Raw genomic sequence first — 16,989 nt, forward strand, 5'->3', positions numbered from 1 at the left:
GTTTACATACGTATGTATAATACCCGGTCTCTTTCTACCTTCTCAGGTTAAGATGATTGATTGACTACCTGATTGTAAGACTTCGGTATTTCAAGTGACTGCTTTTCTCACACCCGTACATATTGAAGTGTTCTCTTACATCTGTACATCTGGCTATTTTGTAATCTATTTTTTCAATTACCTGTTAACTTTTTCAGGTGGTCGCGCGTCGCGCGCGAAGAAAAGAAGAGAAACCAAAAAAGACCGCAATACATTGCCCAACGCGTCGGGGAGGGACTCGCTTCTCGCTAGGCGGAGCGTCCTGTCTAGCAACAACCCCACTGGGAGGGGGAACTCTCCTTCCAGCTAGACGGATTCTGTCTATGCGTCCAGCGGGGAGAATGACGATAGTGGTACGGTACGCTGTTCCAGCAGACGGTAACCGACGCAGTTTGAAAAAAAATTAGAGAATAATGTCAGATTTCCTTATCTCATCTTGTAGTATAGTTATTATTTGGTATAATCGTAATTGTCAATTGGATAGAAAGGATTGTTATAAACCAAGGACATCAAGATGGCTAGAGGACCAAAGAAGCACCTTAAGAGACTAGCAGCTCCACACCACTGGTTGTTGGACAAATTGTCTGGTACCTATGCTCCAAGACCATCCCAAGGTCCTCACAAGTTGAGAGAATCTTTGCCATTGGTCGTGTTTTTGAGAAACAGATTAAAGTATGCTTTGAACACTCGTGAAGTTAAGGCTATTATGATGCAACGTCACGTTAAGGTTGATGGTAAGGTCAGAACTGATTCTACTTTCCCAGCTGGTTTCATGGATGTCATCTCTCTAGATGCCACCAACGAAAACTTCAGATTGGTTTACGATGTTAAAGGTAGATTCGCTGTTCACCGTATCACCGATGAAGAAGCTTCTTACAAGTTGGGTAAGGTTAAGAAGGTCCAATTGGGTAAGAAGGGTATCCCATACGTCGTTACCCACGACGGTAGAACCATCAGATTCCCAGACCCAAATGTCAAGGTTAACGACACTGTCAAGATCGATTTGGCCTCTGGTAAGATCCAAGACTACATCAAGTTCGACACTGGTAAGTTAGTTTACGTTACCGGTGGTCGTAACTTGGGTCGTATCGGTACTATCGTTCACAAGGAAAGACACGATGGTGGTTTCGACTTGGTCCACATCAAGGACTCCTTGGACAACACTTTCGTCACCAGACTAAACAACGTTTTCGTCATTGGTGAACCTGGTAAGCCTTACATCTCTTTGCCAAAGGGTAAGGGTATCAAGTTGTCTATCACTGAAGAGCGTGACAGAAGAAGAGCTCAAAACGGTTTGTAAGAGGTTTAAAACGCTTCTTTCAGATCTACCCAGCAATGCTGTTTGTTTATTAGAACTACGTTGTTTCATATAATTTCAACCATTTTTAAATCTTTCAGAAAAGAAATCCTTTTATGTGTACAAATCTATTTTTTTTCTTTACCCGTATCTATCTTGACGTATCCTTGATGAATTCCTCCAGCAGTTTCTTTGTTGACTCACCTCCGTAATGCTTACAATGTAAATCTTGATACAAACCTTCTTCTGTCAGTGCACTAACAGCTTCCAAGACGTAAGGTTTTAGGAAACTGTAAAATACAAAGTGAACAAGACTATCAGGATCTTCAGAGACTAGTTCTTCGCTCTGTACAACGTTGGGAATTGGAAATTCATCAAGTGTGTTGTGAGGCGTATCATCCCCATCACAACCGTAATCGTCAGACGTAGTAAGTCCTGGAGTCAAAAATGGTTGGTCAGTTCTGGGACATCTCTTTCTCTTTAAAGTCCGTCTAACCGCCGAAGTGTCCATTTCTGCAGCAGCCATTGCTGCCGCTGCTGCTATATGGGGAGGATTCAAGGATGCAATTACTGGTCCTTTGTTCAAATACTCAGCAATATGCGAAGCCACTCTTAGTGGTAGCTCTAGATAGAGCCAGTCATTAGAGAATGGCAAAACGATAAACTCCGTATCCAGTGTAAAGGGACCCTCATGTAAATCGTATCTGACAGCGCCCGTGTTCATGAGGATAAACCGGCTTACCGAATCATTGGTGGCTTTGGAATGTAACCTTGGTAAGACTTCAGTTGTCAACAAATGGTACAAATTTTCATCAGAATCCATTGGCTTCGATGACATGTAGTACGTATGAGGCACATAACCCAGTTGTGCATCAAGATTTAATTTTTGTCTCAAGGCCTTAGTTAAATTAGAGACGCGGATTCCCTTATCGGTAGTGGGTGATTGATCCAACTTCAAATGATGAGCAAAAGATTTTTTACTAAAATCCAAATAGCTTCTAAAGAAATGAGGAGAATCACTGTTAACATAATCGATCGACAGGAACCCCAAAGTTTCCGCAAATCTTCCACTTTGTATACCAGTAGATTTTGAATCTAGCTCCACAAAATCTCTAATGTGAGAATGACCACCAAAGTATTGTATGATTGTATTCGGATATAATTGTCTTAATTGTTCATGTAACTTATTGATTTCTCGGTTGGCGATATCTGTTACTGGCATGTGACCAAATACCAGTACTAAATCCACTGAACCTTCAGGATACTTCTCCTTTGTTAGCTCATGAAACCACGGCTGTTTGATTTCTTCCAATGCAGGTGTTACTACTGCTCTCTCGTTAAACCTTTTGAAATCAAATAAAAACGAAAGTGCTAGGATTCTAAGACCATTCTTTTCAGTACGAAAAGCCCTGTATTTGTTACCAAATGGTACCCTAGTGCCATCCTTTTTCACAAATTCTACATTACTGGAGACGTAATTATCCCTAAATTTAGGTGAAAGAACTGTAGCGTAATATTCCAATAGCGTATTGTCAGGAGTGTAAAGTTCGTGATTGCCCAAAGTCAATAAATCATAATCTTGCTCGTTGAAGATTTTGGTAGTTTCGATACCATTGGGACTAGTAGCGTCACTCAATCCATTACCATCGTGCTTATCACCAGTATCTACTATAATTAAATCTTGGTCTTTTTGTAAGCGTCTGTGTCTAAAGTAGGAGGCAAAACTTATAAAATCCCCCCAATCTGCATCATACACAGATTGCAAAAGATGTGATCCAAGCCAGCCATGTGTATCAGTAGTATGTAAGAAATTCAACTGGCCTGTCTCTAAATCTCGAATTTGTGGACTTGGTTTCTCATGTAACGGTAGTTCCTGTTCAAAAAGATGTTGTACCGACCAAGATGCTACCAAGTGAGAAGCAGCTAGGACAGTGCAAACTGTCTTGACTAACATTTAGTATAAGCAAATGTACTTGTATTTCAACTATTTCATGGAGGAGTGGTTCAACATTATCATCTTCGTTATTATCATTATGACTCGGACCCCTAATGTACTAATCTTGGTATGTGTGGGTGCACTCGCGCAAAATTTGAGGTCCCCAAAGGTTCAACTGGTAAAGGGTTGACCTGAAAGATAGATTATACACAAAGGAGAAGCTATAGTATTTACTTGATGTGCTTGGGGCAATTCAAAGCACTTTAACGTGATCCTTTGCTCCTATGTCTACGTTCCGATTCTAGATCCGAATCAACAATTGAATACCTCTCGGTGGCCAAGTTGGTTTAAGGCGCCAGACTGTAATGTGAAAAGTTATCTGGATATCGGGTGTTCGAATCACCCCCGGGAGATTTATTTTTTTTCAAATCGAAATAAATACAGCACAGTACTATCGATCTCTAATCAGGCCGAGCAATTGTATTCCGTTTTATCAGTAATAGACGCTCATCCTTTTGTGTTTCAGACTATTGTGCTACATTTATTGCAGGATATCTTCTACGACAGTCTAATAATATGTTATTTTCTCGAGGAAATGCGAAGCAATTTCATACTATCGTTCTATTTCATATGAATATTCTGCTAGGCGCTTAATATAGGAATTGGTTCAAATTGTACATCATCCTTCATTATATATATCGGTATGATGCGTATTACTCTACTTTCTACACGTGATTTGCAGTTTGTTTTGTTACCCGCACAGTGATTTCCCGATCTGGAAAATTAGTAAATAAATAGAGGATGGAAAATTTCAACACATCAAAAAATGAAATAGTAAAAGAAATAAAGGAGGAAAAAGGAAAACTTCGAAGTTGATGAATATCTTGACGATGCTTTAACGTAGTTCTAGCGGTTTTAACGAGTCATTTAGGATTGGTACGGGTCTCTTCTTCTTCTTTTTTTCCTTTAGTTTAATTTGATTCCATCTGATTTTCACTCAGTTTTTGTGAGAAGTTGTTCGTTATAGATTGTCGTTAAAGAAACATCAGTAGTGATCAGTGGCATTCCTATCTTTGTCCTTACCATCGTTATTTTCGACAGTAGCGTTCTTGCAGTTTGTTAAAGATGAGGAGGAGTTTATATTTGGATAATACGATCGAATTTCTAAGAGGTAGAGTTTATCTAGGTGCCTATGATTATACACCAGAGGATACAGATGAGCTCGTTTTCTTCACAGTAGAAGATACGATTTTTTACAACAGTTTCCACCTAGACTTTGGGCCCATGAATATTGGTCATTTATACAGATTTGCTGTTATATTCCATGAAATTTTGAATGATCCCGATAATACGAATAAAGCGGTTGTTTTCTATTCTTCGACTTCAACGAGACAAAGGGCGAACTCAGCATGTATGCTATGTTGTTATATGGTTTTAGTTCAGGGATGGACACCACATCAAGTTTTACAACCGCTAGCACAAGTGGATCCGCCATTCATGCCATTCAGAGATGCAGGTTATTCAAATGCCGATTTTGAAATTACCATTCAAGATGTAGTTTATGGAGTCTGGAGAGCAAAGGAAAGAGGTTTAATTGATTTGCATTCATTTAATTTAGAAAATTATGAAAGGTATGAACATGTGGAAAATGGTGATTTAAACGTTTTAACCCCGGATTTTATTGCATTTGCATCCCCACAAGAAGATTCAAGGCTTATAAACAGTAATACTGTGTCATCCAAATCTCATTTAAATCAGGCATTTCGTAGCGTTCTGAAATTTTTTGCCAATAATAACATTCAATTGGTGGTTAGGCTCAATTCTCCCCTGTACAATAAGAAGCATTTCGAGGATGTGGGGATACAACATTTAGATATGATTTTTGAGGACGGAACTTGCCCGGACCTTTCCATTGTACAAAATTTTGTTGGTGCTGCAGAGACAATTATTAAAGGTGGAGGTAAAATAGCAGTACATTGTAAAGCTGGATTAGGCAGAACCGGATGTCTGATAGGTGCACATTTGATTTATACCCATGGATTTACCGCTAACGAATGTATTGGATTCTTAAGGTTTATGAGACCAGGGATGGTTGTAGGACCTCAACAGCATTGGCTCTATTTACACCAAAATGATTTCAGAGAATGGAAATACACAATGAGATTATCATTAGTACCTAATGATATAATCGGTAACCTTTACCCTCTGGTTAGTTTCGACAAGTATCGTTCGCAAAAAAGAAGACTTAAGGATGAAAGAAGGCATAGAGTCTATAGAGATGGGGATGAGAATGAAGCAAAGGATTTGGCAATGACACCACCGAGTCCCAAAAAGATTCCTACAAACTTTGGGGCAGCAGCGGTTCCTCAGAATTCGCCAGGTCAACCAAGAAAGGGTCAAAACGGAACTAATACCATTGAAGAGCTTCAAAGGGCGAAAGCTAAGAGATTGGGTACACGTCATGCACAAGCTATTGCCGATAACAATTCTGATGATGATATGATGCAACAGGACGATACCACCAGCGCCAATAGTAAGGTGCTCAACGATGTGGATAAATCTGCACAATTCGAAGATGGTGATGAGGATGCACTTCTCAGACAGCTACTACCTAAAAACAAGCGTATCAGTTCTGGTAGAAGGACTGCAAGTGCCACCGGTGGTGTACGTAAGATCAGTGGTACTTCGAAAAAACTATAGTTATAGATAGATGCATTTTTAAAATTATTAATTTTCTTTTTTTTTTTTCTGTTAGATGTAACATGGTATTAAAAGTTTACCAGATTTGTGTCTCACGCCATTGTAATGAGATGCCAGTTTTCCTCCACTGTCAGTAGGTTGACTCCATGCCATTGCCCATTTTTCTATTGTCTTACCATATATAGTATTAGATCTAGCGGCTTCTAAAAGTTTAGTAGCTATACCTTTATTCCTCTGTGTTCTACAGACCCATATCCTTGAAACCCCCAAAATAAAACGAGGTTCAACGCCATCCACGATGCTCCTATCCTCGTAAATCATCCATCTACACCTCTCAGGTTTCAATAATTCAACTGTTATGACACCAACTGCTCTATCTTCTTTAACGTAGAGAAAAGCCTTACCATTACTATTGGGTCGGCACCAAAATTCATTTTCATTGTGAGGAGCATGTAATTCGTCATTGACAATATCTAGGATGTGAAGAGTAGTCCTTACTTCCGGCTGATGATCAGATCGTACCATAACTATACGCTCAGCCTTAGTGTTTGAAATACCCCTTTTAGATGACGATGATGGAGGTGTAAGTGCTGTTGATCCATCAGAAGACGGTAACGATATTCCTAACCCCCAAGTAGCTGGCCATTTTTTACCCTTTAGATGCATTTCATGGTAATTCTTATGAGTGGTTGTATCATCTATAACCGATGGTGAATAAGTCATACCGCATTTTGTGCATTTGGTTAGATTGGTTGTTGGACCTATTTGCAAACGAGATTGAAGAAGTTTCTTACCACCATTTTTCTTCGAACTTTTGACAGCCATTGGCCATAGTTATTTTAAAGTCTCGAATTGACTCAGGATTATTAGTAGTCCTAAAATGCGATGAGCTTCAAAGTACCGATTACGCGCTCTTCATGGATATTGTAGGCATGTTCGGAAAGGAAGCACATTAGTATCTGAGAATTATCCCAAAGAATCTTGTTATTTGAATGCAGCCATTTTGAGACTTCTTCCTTGAAGGATTCATGATGAAACTTAGGCTAAACAGTTCCGTTATTATGTGTTGCTTTTATTCTTCCCTGATTTTCAACAGTTTATATGGGCATGTGGCGTAGTTGGTAGCGCGCCCCCTTAGCATGGGGGAGGTCTTCGGTTCGAATCCGGACTTGTCCATTCTTTTTCTTTTTTCTCTCTGGTACTTAAAGAAAGCTAATAACTATTAGATAATATTTATGATCCCCATGGTAAGTTTAGTGCCCTTAAATGACAGGTACTGGGCTCATAATACTTTTGCAATTTGGTTCATTTTTAGTTTTTATTGTTCAAGATACCTGTTTGAATGGCGGTATTCTTCGAACAAAACGTTAAATTGAACAAATCCAGCTTTCCCAAGTTTACAAGTCTGTCAATTGAATGGTAAAATTCTATAAAAACAAGAGACGTAGAATGCACATCACCATCTTAAGTATGGCACTCTCAGAGTTCTCGGACTTGCAAATCTTGGGTATTCTTCTCTTGTTTCCTATCTTGAAACTTAGTACGATGACCTTGACAACAACAATCAATACAAAAAGTACATCTCAAGACAAAAGGAGTGGCCAATGCATTCGCATCATTCACATTCTGGAGATTATGTGGCCCATGGTGTAGATCCATTGGAGGATGTAACCTCTAAAGCCATTGAAAAGAAATTCCATACATACTGTCTAACAGAACATATGCCCAGAATCAATGCAAAGTTTCTATACCCTGAAGAACAAGAAGGTTCAATACAACAAGATGCTGCCGTTCAAAGGCTCCAAGAAAATTTCCTCAACTTTTTAAGACATGCCAAGGCCATTCAGGACCGGCCCAATGCCAGTAACACCAAATTTATCGTAGGTACTGAAATTGAAGGATGTGATGAAGAACATATTTCCTACGGTAAACAGCTAATGGCACAACACAACGATGTGGTCAAGTTTTGCGTGGGTTCAGTGCATCACATTCGTGATATACCCATAGATTTTGATCAACAATGTTGGAATCAAGCTCTAATGGCGTGTAATAATAACCTTCAAACGATGCTTCTATCTTATTTCAATCTGCAGTATAAGATGTTGACAGTGTTAAAGCCGCTAGTCGTAGGTCATTTTGACATTTACAAACTCTATTTACCTCCAACTTTGAGAATTAACCCCAAAACTGGTGATGTGAGTGATGAGTCTACCGCTGTACCGGTTTCCCAAGTACAACCGATTCACTTTTGGGATTCAGTTCACAAGGCTGTTGTTAGAAACCTACAATTTATCGAGTCTTATGGAGGTCTCATCGAAATTAACACCTCAGCATTACGCAAGAAGTTGGCTGAACCTTACCCCGGTAGAGATATTTGTGAGTTGGTCAAGACCTACTGTGGTGGTAGATTTGTTCTAAGTGATGATGCACATGCAGTGACACAAGTAGGTGTTTGTTATGAACAAGCATTGAAATATATCACGGAAACTCTACAATTGACTCAAATGTATTATTTAGAATTAAACGCGCAGGGTGATCTTTCAAGCAAGACGCTCCCAATTGAACAATTTAAGTCTAATGCATTTTGGGGAAGTAACCACTTGTAAAACTACAACTGAACCTTCGTCTCCCAGTCTATAAATGAAATTTCAAATTAAAATAAAAATAAAAATAAAATAGTAATAGCAGGATATGATATCATGTACACAATATGTTTAAACCGATCAGTAGGAACGGCCAAACATACAGTATTGAACAGCTGGGTGTGAACATTTAACACACTTTTGACCTGGCTTCAATTCTGGTTGCTCAAATGGAATGCATAGAGATTTAGCACCCATACTTGGAGCTTTTTCATCTTGTTCAAATTCTTCACCATCGTCCCTCTTTGCGGAAGATTCCTTGATATCTTCTTCACACTCGGTAACACCACACCATGGGGAAAGGATGACGTTCTTTTTGTTCAAATTGGAAACGAAATCTTTCCATTCATTAACGACAACTCTGTGAGAGTCAAACAATTCCTTTGCCCTCAAGTACAAGTCTCTTTGCAATTCTTCTAGCAGTTCAGGAATACGAGTTTCCAATTCATCCAATTTGACTGTAACTTTACGGAAATCGTTTCTACGAACCACGGTGACTTGGTTGCTCTCAATGTCCTTAGGACCAGATTCCAAACGTAGTGGGATACCCTTCAATTCGTATTGTGCGAATTTCCAGCCAGGAGTGTAGTTATCGTTGTAATCACCGAAAGCTCTAACACCAGCCTTCTTTAGACGTGATTCAATTTCTCTAGCAGAACTGTGGATGTGAGCACGTTGTTCCTCGGTAGTCTTCTTGGTGATACCAACTGGTAAGACCACAGCTTGGTATTGAGAGACTCTTGGTGGGATCACTAAACCCTTGTTGTCAGAGTGGATCATTGTCATAACACCGATAACTCTTGTGGATAGACCCCAAGAGTTTTGGAAAACGTTAACCTTAGGGTGGTCAGGACCCAATGGATTTTCCACGCTGACGTTGAACATCTTAGAGAAGTTTTGACCTAAATGGTGGGAAGTAGCACCTTGAATACCACGACCGGTTTGAGGGATGTAACCTTCCACAGTGGTAGTGAAGACACCACCAGCAAATTTTTCCTTCTCAGTCTTTCTACCCTTGACGACTGGAACAGCCAATAATTCTTCATAGACACCAGCGTAATGATCCAAAATTTGTAGAACTTCTTCTTCAGCGTCTGCTTTGGTCAAATGAGCAGTGTGACCTTCTTGCCACAAAAATTCTCTAGTTCTTAGGAAAGGTTGTGGATGCTTAAATTCCCATCTGACAACAGAGTTCCATTGGTTCAATTTCAATGGCAAATCTCTGTAAGATCTGATCCATTTGGCATAGTAAGGGTACATGACAGTTTCAGAAGTTGGTCTAATGGCAACAGGTTCCTCTAAATCGGAAGAACCAGCCTTGGTAACCCATGCGACTTCAGGTGCAAAACCTTCAACATGATCCTTTTCCTTCTCTAGAACTCTTGAAGACACGAACAAGGGGAAGTAAGCATTTTGAACACCCATGGCCTTGATTCTATCGTCGAACCAACGTTGGATAGATTCCCAAATGGAATAAGATGGAGGTCTCAAGATGTAACAACCAGAAACATCGTAATAATCCAACATTTCACCCTTGGTCAAAATTTGTTGATACCAGCCTGAGAAGTCGAGAGATTTATCCACAGTAATACCAATCAACTTGGCATCTTCAATGGCAGCGGAAGTAGCAGCGGCAGCAGCAGGAGTAGCAGCGTTGGACTTCTTGGCGTTACCAGCATCCTTGGATACCTCTTGGCTGAAATCAACGACCTTTTGAGATGATTCAAACTTGGATAGGAATTTTACGAATTCACCTTTTGTAATGAACAATGTATCGTTCAATTTTAGAACATCGGAATCCTTGACAGTTTCCAATTGCTTGTCAATCAACAGATGAAATTCAGATTCAGCGTTCAACAAGTATGCAACGGTGAAGGCCTTGGCACTTTCACATTTGAAGAAAGATTGGAACAATTCATCTCTTGCCAAACGTGGTTCCTTGGTGCCGGTAGACTGAGCGATCAAAGGTGCTGGAGTCACAGTAGATTGTAATGCGACTACTACAACAGGCACAGGTGTAGCAGTCTTAGCGGTCTTTGGCTTGAAGACCAAAGACTTCACTGGGATCGCACCTTCGACGATCTTATCTTCGACGGAAAGATGAGCAAGGGAATTTTCAACAGACATCTATTATGTGTCTTTTAGTCAGCAAAATTCGATTAAAGCACCCTGAAGCTTTGAGAAGCAGCAGTTAGATCGGCAGAGACTTTTATTGGTAGTTCGAAAGCTTTATCTTAATGTTTGAAACTTTTCAGCTTTACGCGATGACTCTTCAAAAAATTTTTCACCATAAAGAAGGCATTAAAAGGCATTAAAATTGAGAAGGTTCATCGAGGAAACCTTTAATCTGTTGAAATACAAATCACCAAGTCATATTATTTCAATAATTATGTCAGTACATATCAACGAAAAAGGTGGTGTAGATGCATTAACCACCGTTGGTTCTACCGAAAAGCCTTTCCAAACGGCTGCGTTTGCCCTATATGCACAAGAAGAATTGGAACACAGTGAACCAAAGCTACTGGTCTTCAAACCAGAGGATAACGGATACGAAGAGATCAGTGCATCAGCATTGAAGAAGGCAAAAAAAGGTGCTGAAAGTTTGAAGAAAAAAGCTCTAAAACAGAAGGAATTAGAAGCTAAGAAGCAACAACAAGAAGCTGATAAAGCTGCAAAGCAATTGGAAGCTCTAGATATCAAGATCGAAGAGGACAAGAGTTTACCACAAGCCCAGAGAGTGAAGATCAACAAAGCCTATGAATCTGTCGGCCAACGTGTTAAAGTCAACGGTTGGATCCACAGAATCCGTAACAACAAGAAGTTGGTATTCGTTGTTCTGAGAGATGGTTACGGTTTCTTGCAAGCAGTTCTTACTGGTAACTTGGCATTGGCTAAGCAAACCCAGGAATTGACCTTAGAATCTTCCGTTGCACTTTACGGTACAGTTAACAAGCTTCCAGAAGGTAAGAGCGCACCAGGTGGTGTGGAACTATCCGTTGACTATTACGAGGTTGTTGGGTTAGCTCCAGGTGGTGAAGATGCATTTACCAACAAAGTTTCTGAAAACGCTGATCCTTCCTTACTATTGGACCAACGTCATTTGGCTCTAAGAGGTGAAACCTTGTCTTCAATGATGAAGGTTCGTGCAATTTGGATGAAATGTCTAAGAAGATTCTTCGAAAATGAAGGTTTGACTGAAGTTACACCGCCATGTATGGTTCAAACTCAAGTCGAAGGTGGTTCAACACTTTTCAAATTGAACTATTACGGTGAAGAAGCATTCCTAACTCAAAGTTCCCAGTTGTATTTGGAAACTTGTCTGGCGTCGTTAGGTGATGTATACTGTGTGCAAGAGTCATTCCGTGCTGAAAAATCTCATACCAGAAGACACTTGTCTGAATACACTCACATTGAAGGTGAATTAGGATTCATCGATTTTGATGATCTACTGAGCCATTTGGAAAAATTGTTTGTTGAGACCGTTGGTTACATTATGGAAGATCCTGTCGGTAGTGCCATAGTTAAGCAATTGAACCCTGATTTCAAGGCCCCAACTTATCCTTTCAAGAGATTAGATTATAAAGATGCTCTAGAATGGTTGAACGAGCACGGTGTGCCTAACGAAGATGGTGAGAAATTTAAGTTCGGTGATGATATTGCTGAAGCTGCTGAGAGAAAAATGGTTGACACCATGGGTGTGCCCATCTTTTTAATCAGATTCCCAGCTGAAATTAAATCCTTCTATATGCCTCGTTGCAAGGACGATCCTCGTGTTACGGAATCTGTTGACGTCTTGATGCCTAACGTTGGTGAAATTACTGGTGGTTCCATGAGAACCTGGAATGAAGCTGATCTTCTAGAAGGTTACCAACGTGAAAAGATTGACCATACTCCATACTACTGGTACTTGGATCAACGTAAATACGGTAGCGTTCCTCACGGTGGTTACGGTCTAGGTACTGAACGTATCTTGGCATGGTTATGCAACAGATACACAGTTAGAGACTGCTCTCTATACCCACGTTTCACTGGTAGATGCAAGCCATAGATTAAGAAAACATCTGTATTTAATTGCAAGACTGATTTGACAAGATCCTGAGGGCCTCAGGATTCAATTTGTATTGCGTATCAACTATTTTTTAGATGTGGCAGTATAGTAGTACTATATAAGATATAAAGTTAAATTGAAAAATTTCCAAGGTACCTAAGACTATTGAACAGCGATAGGAATAAAAGTACATCTTAAGATCTTGATTAGCTACGCAGGAAAGTGGAAACAATGGCTGAGAATACTCAAAAACTATGGGGTGGTAGATTCACCGGTGAGACAGACCCATTGATGCACCTTTATAATGCATCTTTACCATACGACTGGAAAATGTACAGAGCAGATTTGGAAGGTACTAGGGTCTATACAGCTGGTCTTAACAAGCTGGGGTTAATTACTCCAGAAGAATTGACCAAGATTCATTACGGATTAGGTGAAATTAAGAAAGAATGGGATGAAGACAAGTTTGTTCGTCACCCTAACGATGAGGATATCCATACTGCTAATGAAAGAAGATTAGGTGAAATTATTGGACGTGACATTGCAGGTAAAGTCCATACTGGTAGATCTCGTAATGATCAAGTGGTAACTGATATGAGAATCTTCTGCCGTGATACCGTTAATGAGAAATTACTTCCTGGGTTAAAGGAATTAGTTAGTGTTATGGTTAAAAGGGCAGAGAAAGAAATTGGCTATTTGATGCCAGGTTATACCCATTTGCAAAGGGCTCAACCTATCAGATGGTCTCATTGGTTAAGTTCCTATGCTACTTATTTCACAGAGGATTTGAAGAGATTGAGACAACTGTTGGAAAGATTTAACCAATCACCTTTGGGTGCTGGTGCTCTTGCAGGTCACCCCTATGGTATCGACAGAGAATTTTTGGCTGAGGAATTAGGGTTCCAAGGTGTCATTGGTAATTCTCTAGTGGCAGTCTCTGATAGAGATTTTGTTGTGGAGCTAATGTTTTGGGGGACTTTGTTCATGAACCACATATCACGTTTCGCCGAAGATCTAATCATCTATTCAACAGCTGAATTTGGATTTATCAAATTGAATGATGCTTATTCTACAGGTTCATCTTTGATGCCTCAGAAGAAGAACGCTGATTCCTTAGAATTGTTAAGAGGTAAATCTGGTAGAGTATTTGGTGATTTAGCCGGTTTTCTAATGAGTTTGAAGGGTATACCCTCCACTTACGATAAGGATATGCAAGAGGACAAAGAATCTTTGTTTGATAGTTTAACTACCGTGGAACATTCCATCTTAATTGCTACTGGTGTCATTAGTACACTAGCTGTTAATTCTGAAAACATGGTTAATGCTTTGACTGTTGATATGTTGGCTACTGATTTAGCTGATTATTTGGTTAGAAAAGGTGTGCCATTCAGAGAAACCCATCACATCTCTGGTGAATGTGTTGCTAAGGCAGAAAACTTAGGTCTAAGTGGTATCGATAAATTGTCTTTGGAACAATACAAGACCATTGACTCTAGATTTGAAGCTGATTTATTTGAGACTTTCAATTTTGAAAAAAGTGTGGAAAGAAGAGACGCCACTGGTGGTACTGCCAAATCTGCCATTTTGAAACAGTTGGCCTCCCTACAATCACAAATCTAATCTGATTTTTCGTAGTAATTATTATTTACAGCTTACCAGTTCGTATATATGGTTCTATCTCTATCCTAAGTCCACTTCTTAATCAGTGGAGTAATAAATGAGAAAGTGGAAATCCAACTGTATTTCCCACAATACCAATGATGATTTAAGAATCCAAAAGTAACAATCCAAAGCCACATGCGTCTTAAAATATTACCATTGTAAGCCATTATTAATCTGTAGACAGGTTCTAAAAGAGCTGTATTGACGTTAGAACCTTTTAAATTCAGAAACTTGTAATTGGAAGGTTGAGCTGTCAACTGTAATATACCAAGATGAATCAAATATAGATCTAATTTTTCATGTCTTGCCAATGATTGATAAAGTGATTTAACAATTCCAGAAACGATAATTTCCACAGGATGATGAGCAACTTTCATATTGTAAGTGAGCGATGGATCAAATAGAATTAATTGGGTATGAGGCAAGTGTGGAAGTAATTTCATCAATGTGCAGTAGTAAAGTAAGGTATTTGAACGAATTTCGGTCTCCAGTTGTGAAAGACTCATTTCACCTGACGGGTGATACGATAAATTAGGCATAAAAAGTATAGATGCCAACTCGTAGGTAGAGTTTAGAGATTGAACAAAGTTTGCCAAGTCGCTAGAGGATGTTGGATCTAAATGGACTAAGAAATCATCGTCTTCTTCATGTTCTCTGTAGGAGGGCGCATCTCTCGAACAGACGAAGATGGTAAACCTCCTTCTGTAAAGATCCATTACTTGAGATCTGATAATGGGATCATGCATGTCACCTAAAACTAAGCAACATTTGGGTTGATTTTTGGGCAAATGTTCAGGTAATCCCAATAATCTCTCTTTACGCCAGAATAAAATGGCCATTAGAGCAGAGAATCCACAGCCAATAACCACCTTACCACTCAATTGCCTGTAGATAGTACTTCCTAATGAAGAGAGGGACTTTACAATCGGACTTCCAGCTTCCTCTCGACTTCTAGCGGCTAGCTCGGCTTCCCACTGCGGATCTCCACCGATATGAGAAACTGTGTTTGAAACAGCATCTTGTACCGAGGAGACAACCTTACTGCCTTTACTATAGAGAGAATCTACTCGATCAAATACTTGATCTACAATATCTTGTGCCATTGATTCTTTTCCTGTCACTTGTGATCTTGTGTACATCATTTCGAGCTACTCTAATCTTCTTAAGGTATTTTAAATGTATAAGTCGTAGAAAAAGATGAACAGTCACGTGCATAGTAAAGTAACCGTACCATGGCGGTTAAATCAAAGACAGTGGGATATATTCAGCTCTTTGCCATTTTTGGTGTGAGATCCCGTTAACCTCTCCTCCGTTTCATTCAGCTTTTGCCCAAGGAATCGACGGACTGATATCGAAGAGGAAATTTACCAGTTGATTTCCCCATACCCCAAAGGGTAGCTATTGACATGCAACAGCTACCGCGGTACAGCTACCGCGGTACAGCCACCTTTGTGTTCCCCCAAGATTCCCGAAGTATAACTTAATACTGACAAATTGCGTTATTCGCTGCTTACCAACTGTTCCTTTTCCAAAAGCACCAAAACTCCCCCCCCCCGCTACGCTCACATATAACCATTTCATTTCCCCGAGATCCCAAACCTTTGCTGATCTTATGTACCAACAACGCCTTTACCATCATTGATGCACATCCTCAGACCCCCTTTCAACCACGATTCCAAAAAATGGACCCAAATCAGTGTCTGCTCGCTAAACCCCACAACTTGAACGGTAACTGCACCAAATTACCAACCCCATTTCCCCCAGTACCCATCATCTTAGAGCAGTCGCTGTAAGACAATTATTTATATTGATCCCCCCCAGATCCCATGCCTCTGGCGGGTTCTTTTAGAAAAGAACCAAAACTGTTGCATTTCGCACCGCTCAAAGTGGTGTGTAAAAGATCAAGTTCTTCTTGCCGCTCTGCTCTCCTTTTATAACCTCCTTTTCCCTCATTTGCCACCCAATAATTATCCTCTCACTCCCCTAATCCCCACATTCTCATCTAACGCTGCATGCCGCCGACCGAAACCTCCGCGGCTTCTTCCAGTCACCGAATGTGCAAGATTTTCGTGAAATATGATATTTGCTGGCGGCTAACTTTTACGTATATGGTGATGTAAATCTCGGAATCTTTCAAAAAAGAAAAGAAAATGATTTACACTACCCCACGCTCGAGAATGATGTAGCTTTAATGCAAGCTTTAACATCAAATAAGTTTTTACTAGAGCTGCTGAACTAGTACTCCATCGTAGGATATATTGTAATCCACAAGCATAATGTCCTCTTTCGATCCATAGTTGCGAATCAAATAGCATGTGACCGATAAGCTCGCAAACCTTAAAACAATCAGATGAAATTGCAAAAATGCAATCACACTCTATGCTTTAAATACAAAGGTTTTAAGCGGTAGATTGACAAAAGATCGGTATGAAGCGATGAGAGCGACTCGGTAGAAGTAATTATATTGTTGTTATTCGATCGGAAAGTCCACTTTCTATATCACGTGCTGATTACCCGGTTACTTTTCTTAGCTCTATTTCTCAGCAAATCCCTTTACACTATAACGTGGGACGTATTTATAACTGACATTCGAGATATTCGATTACACATACAAAAACAGTCGGTTACAAGGGTCATTTGGGTTAGTTTTACCAGATATAACCGT

The 16,989-nt window shown here is 39.8% G+C and overlaps 9 protein-coding genes and 2 non-coding genes across 11 annotated transcripts; 7 read left to right on the top strand and 4 right to left on the bottom strand.

Annotated features, from left to right (window-relative positions):
• Positions 1–553: 553 nt before the first annotated feature.
• RPS4B (40S ribosomal protein eS4) lies at positions 554–1,339 on the top strand (the record flags this gene model as incomplete). Its single annotated transcript, XM_002497989.1, has 1 exon — positions 554–1,339. One exon carries the CDS (start codon positions 554–556, stop codon positions 1,337–1,339), a length of 786 nt encoding a protein of 261 aa, XP_002498034.1.
• Positions 1,340–1,487: 148 nt separating this feature from the next.
• Positions 1,488–3,290, bottom strand: SMN1 (Smn1p; the record flags this gene model as incomplete). The annotated part of the gene is made up of 1 exon (XM_002497990.1): positions 1,488–3,290. The coding sequence occupies one exon, from the start codon at positions 3,288–3,290 to the stop codon at positions 1,488–1,490; it is 1,803 nt and encodes a 600-aa protein (XP_002498035.1).
• Positions 3,291–3,599: 309 nt separating this feature from the next.
• ZYRO0G00594r lies at positions 3,600–3,685 on the top strand. The gene is given in 2 exon segments: positions 3,600–3,638; positions 3,650–3,685. It is a non-coding gene; the product is annotated as a tRNA-Tyr (tRNA).
• A 712-nt stretch (positions 3,686–4,397) lies between these two features.
• On the top strand, positions 4,398–5,972 carry CDC14 (phosphoprotein phosphatase CDC14; the record flags this gene model as incomplete). The annotated part of the gene is made up of 1 exon (XM_002497991.1): positions 4,398–5,972. One exon carries the CDS (start codon positions 4,398–4,400, stop codon positions 5,970–5,972), a length of 1,575 nt encoding a protein of 524 aa, XP_002498036.1.
• Positions 5,973–6,023: 51 nt separating this feature from the next.
• Positions 6,024–6,797, bottom strand: ECO1 (Eco1p; the record flags this gene model as incomplete). Its single annotated transcript, XM_002497992.1, has 1 exon — positions 6,024–6,797. The coding sequence occupies one exon, from the start codon at positions 6,795–6,797 to the stop codon at positions 6,024–6,026; it is 774 nt and encodes a 257-aa protein (XP_002498037.1).
• Positions 6,798–7,075: 278 nt separating this feature from the next.
• On the top strand, positions 7,076–7,148 carry ZYRO0G00660r. Its single transcript has one exon. It is a non-coding gene; the product is annotated as a tRNA-Ala (tRNA).
• Positions 7,149–7,576: 428 nt separating this feature from the next.
• Positions 7,577–8,578, top strand: HIS2 (histidinol-phosphatase; the record flags this gene model as incomplete). Its single annotated transcript, XM_002497993.1, has 1 exon — positions 7,577–8,578. One exon carries the CDS (start codon positions 7,577–7,579, stop codon positions 8,576–8,578), a length of 1,002 nt encoding a protein of 333 aa, XP_002498038.1.
• A 117-nt stretch (positions 8,579–8,695) lies between these two features.
• ZYRO0G00704g (proline--tRNA ligase) lies at positions 8,696–10,741 on the bottom strand (the record flags this gene model as incomplete). Its single annotated transcript, XM_002497994.1, has 1 exon — positions 8,696–10,741. One exon carries the CDS (start codon positions 10,739–10,741, stop codon positions 8,696–8,698), a length of 2,046 nt encoding a protein of 681 aa, XP_002498039.1.
• Positions 10,742–11,003: 262 nt separating this feature from the next.
• On the top strand, positions 11,004–12,662 carry DED81 (asparagine--tRNA ligase DED81; the record flags this gene model as incomplete). The annotated part of the gene is made up of 1 exon (XM_002497995.1): positions 11,004–12,662. The coding sequence occupies one exon, from the start codon at positions 11,004–11,006 to the stop codon at positions 12,660–12,662; it is 1,659 nt and encodes a 552-aa protein (XP_002498040.1).
• A 231-nt stretch (positions 12,663–12,893) lies between these two features.
• Positions 12,894–14,282, top strand: ARG4 (argininosuccinate lyase ARG4; the record flags this gene model as incomplete). Its single annotated transcript, XM_002497996.1, has 1 exon — positions 12,894–14,282. The coding sequence occupies one exon, from the start codon at positions 12,894–12,896 to the stop codon at positions 14,280–14,282; it is 1,389 nt and encodes a 462-aa protein (XP_002498041.1).
• Positions 14,283–14,347: 65 nt separating this feature from the next.
• YSC83 (Ysc83p) lies at positions 14,348–15,466 on the bottom strand (the record flags this gene model as incomplete). The annotated part of the gene is made up of 1 exon (XM_002497997.1): positions 14,348–15,466. The coding sequence occupies one exon, from the start codon at positions 15,464–15,466 to the stop codon at positions 14,348–14,350; it is 1,119 nt and encodes a 372-aa protein (XP_002498042.1).
• Between the last annotated feature and the right edge of the window lie 1,523 nt (positions 15,467–16,989).

This window comes from Zygosaccharomyces rouxii, assembly GCF_000026365.1.
Source record: "Zygosaccharomyces rouxii strain CBS732 chromosome G complete sequence".
Classification (NCBI taxonomy): Eukaryota; Fungi; Ascomycota; class Saccharomycetes; order Saccharomycetales; family Saccharomycetaceae; genus Zygosaccharomyces; species Zygosaccharomyces rouxii.